At 44.5% G+C, this 3,622-nt stretch overlaps 1 protein-coding gene across 1 annotated transcript in view; it reads left to right on the top strand.

Annotated features, from left to right (window-relative positions):
* Positions 1 to 3,622, top strand: part of LOC103379644 (spondin-1-like) — a 73,389-nt gene that overhangs the window by 5,009 nt on the left and 64,758 nt on the right. The window contains exon 3 of the mRNA XM_025056313.1: positions 3,313 to 3,446. Within this exon, the coding sequence (XP_024912081.1) occupies positions 3,313 to 3,446 (134 nt within the window). The remainder of the gene's footprint in view (positions 1 to 3,312; positions 3,447 to 3,622) is intronic.

Below are 3,622 nucleotides of genomic sequence, written 5' to 3'. Positions count from 1 at the left end.
CTCTGACATCTGTCCTGGGAAGAGTTTGCTGCTTCACTAAGACGTTATTTACCCCCGACCCCTCCCTCCTCCACCTCGGTGTAATAATGTTTCCTCCGCCCTCGTTGACTTTAAATGACTCGTCTTTATGTGTGTGTGTGTGTGTGTGTGTGTGTGTGTGCAGCTGTGTGTCTTTCCCACAGTCGTCCACATCAGTCTGGGACACGGGTCATATTTATCCAGGCCACTGATGTGTCAGTGCTGTGGGAGCCGATGGGGTGGGGGGGGGAGGGGGGGGGGGGGGGGGGGAGAGAGAGAGAGAGAGAGAGAGAGAGAGAGAGAGAGGAGATATTATCGTTTCTTTCTGTTCTGCACAGATCATCTGAGCGTCGTCACTTTGACCAGAGATAAACACAACCAATCGGTTTAAAGTGTCATGTTCAGGGCCGGGGTTTTAGATGGTGGCAACTCTGCACTTGCTGCAGCCTTTTAATCATTTCCATTGCTTTACAGTTCTTTTAATAAACAATACGTTTCTTGTTATGGATCCCAGTGCCGACAGGAACCAGAACCACGAGTCGCTCCCTGTTAATTAGCTCCATGTCCATTACTTTAGCGGGAAAGATTCAATTAAGATCACATGATGTGCTGCACAGACACAGAAGAAGAAGAAGAAGATGAAGAATCTCCGTTCTCGGCTGGAGAAACCACGTTGTTGTTGCGACACGTTTTCATTTTTTATCTGTTCTGTTCTGTGAGCCTTGTTTGCTCCGTTCCTGTTTTTCTTTTTTCTTTTTTTTTTTGAATACATGATGTTCAGTCTGTTCTGATTAGATTTGTTAAATCCATAATGCATTAGTGTGTGTGTGTGTGTGTGTGTGTGTGTGTGTGAGCAGGAGGTGGCGGCGTCTGGTTCCGTCAGCGAGTCACTGCACAGAGCTCCACTTCCTGAGGAGATAACGGCTAAAAGACATTAGCTTTTCTCCTGCGTTTGAATAGTCACGGTGTGTGTGTGTGTGTGTGTATGTGTGTGTGTCGGGCTTTCGATCGATTAATCAGTTTAATCCGATTAATCGCAGGGTTGATTAATGACGATTAATTCTGCTTTAATGATGATAAAAACGTTGTAACGGTCTTGTTTCCTTATGTTTCTCGTTTCAGTCGACATTATTTTTTTTGATGACTTCATGTTGATTCATTTCCACACATTTATTCCAATTCCATCCCAAAACTCAAAAACAATATTCGTTTAAGAGATAAAAAATTCAAATACATTATAAAGTCATCCCAGAAACCCACGCTTCTCCAGCTGTGTTCCTCTCAGACCCCTCTGTGATCCTGCGTGGGGTTCTTTTTTTTTTTTTTTTCTTTTACAAATAGAATTCCAAACTCCTCGGGTCTGTAGCCGAGCCTGAAGGTTCTTCAGAGGCGGCCTTTAGTCCGGTTCCCTTCCAGCCCTGGTGGAACCGCAGCTGCTCACGTCTGAAGTGACTTCCCGTGCGGCCGCCTGACTCCGTGGCTGCGGCTCAGCGGCTCAGAAACAAAGAGTGAAATGATGCAGTGTTTTTGTCCGTCGCCCGCAGTTGTCTGTGATATTCAACAGTCACTGTGATGCTGTGATGGATGGGCCGCTCGCAGCCAAATCAAAAGTCGGCGCCGGCGAGGGTTTTTTTTTTTTTTTTTTTTATCCAGACGAGAGAAGTTTGTTAGTGGCTGAAATAAAGTCGTCTTCAGGAGCTGACGTGAGTTTTTCTCCGCCCGTCAGTCGTCTCTGTTAGAAGACACAAAAGTCAACAGCTGAGGAGCTGCTGGTTTGATTACAGACCTTCTCCGTGTGTGTGTGTGTATGTTTATCTATACTTCTGGGGACCTTCTTTAGTTTGGATTTTGTGGGGACATTTTGAGGTCCCTGTTGACTTTCAGTGTACAGTTCAGAGGGAATCAGGTTACAGGTCAAAATTAGGCTAGCATAAGGTTAGAGGTGGTGTTAGCTTCCCCATAAGGATTTGGGGAAAAAAAAGGACATGACATGAGTGCAAAACTGGAGTACTGCCCCCCAGAGGACGTTTTGTTTAACAGTCATGTCGATGTGTTGGAATCAGATGTGCTGTATGTAGTTATATACGTGAGTAAAGCGTAAATTAGCCTCGTCAATCTTTATGTTTCACACATGATTTCTGTTGATACCACTAGATGGCGTCAGACATCAAAAGCCAAATTATCTTTGAAGGTTTGAACTTCATTTTAGCCCATGAGCCAAACAGGTTTCTCCGCCCTCGCGTTGGGCTAAAGGTTCAGGGCGGTTGTCCTCAAATACTGAGCTGAACATGTTGGAGATGTTGTGTCATGGTTTGACCAGCAGGTGAAACTGAGCAGTCATCTTCATGCTAACGTGCTGTTGGGTAAAGTAATATAACATTACACAGATTTAGAATTCCAGCATGTGGCCCGACTGCTAAAAATGTAGCGTCCGCGTGTGAGACCATGTTGCGTCACCATGTCCACCCCCGCCCCTGTCTTTGGTAACCTTTAAGATTCGTATTTGAGAAACTCTGGTCTGTTTTGTGTCTGAGTGAATTGCCCACCAAACACACAAAACCCTGCCTCTGTGTGTGTGTGCATGTGTGTGTTCGGTGTGTGTGTGTGTTTGGTCTTCACACATCATGAACAAACCCACAGAACCACCAGGCTCAGCAGTGAAAACACTCGCTGCCAGTCTCTTCCCACTCACTCTGTGCTCGTCTGCCGCTCCTTTCTCTCCGTGTGTCGTTCTGCTGCTGTCAGTACTGAGTCTGACTGTTGTTCTCACTGTTGTTGTTGTTGTTGTTGTTGTTGTTGTTGTTGTTGTTGTTGTGGAAACAGAGAACTTGACTGTGTTCTGACGTCGGCGGCCATTTTTATCTCCTCTTGTCGCTGAGGTTGTTTTTTCTCAGAACTTCTAACTGTCTGACTGTGGACCGAGGCAGGAGGACGTACAGCGCCCCCTGGCTTTGGCCAAAGAGTCGCAATTAGTCGTCTAATTCCACACCCTGGTGGTCTACATGCCGATGTGTCCCTGTGCTACAGCTAACCTCTTATTTCTGTAATTGAAGGGAAGGGTTCCCAACCCCCGGTCTGGGGACCGGTGCCGGTCTGTAGGTCCTTTGGTTACGGTCCGCAGTGGGACAAAAAATAATTCACTCTGCATTGGTTCATTTTCAAAATAACAAATATTTGAGTTTGGAAGACGTTTTATTTTGAAATATTGATGTATTTTCCTGGAATGAAGAAAGTCAATAATTAATTTAATTTGGTCTTGTTTGTTTGTTTGTTTGTTTGTTTGTTTGTTTGTAGATCATCGACGAGGACGACACTCAGTTCATGACCAACTGTCCTCCTGCAGTGACGGAGAGCACGCCTCGCAGACGCACCAGGATCCAGGTGTTCTGGACAGCGCCACCTGCTGGGACCGGCTGTGTGATTCTGAAGTGAGTTTTTTTTATTTATCTGAATTGAACAAAAAAAAAAATATTTTCAGCTTTTTCTCTGATTCTGGTTGTAGGATTTGGGTTTTATACATATATATGTATATATATATGTTTACATATATACTATATATATATACAGTATATATATATATACTGTATATATATACAGTATATAT

Source organism: Cynoglossus semilaevis, chromosome 6, assembly GCF_000523025.1.
Source record: "Cynoglossus semilaevis isolate Cse_v1.0 chromosome 6, Cse_v1.0, whole genome shotgun sequence".
Taxonomy (NCBI): Eukaryota; Metazoa; Chordata; class Actinopteri; order Pleuronectiformes; family Cynoglossidae; genus Cynoglossus; species Cynoglossus semilaevis.
The sequence above is the reverse complement of the archived record's forward strand: the minus strand, read 5'-3'. Positions and strand labels throughout refer to the sequence as shown.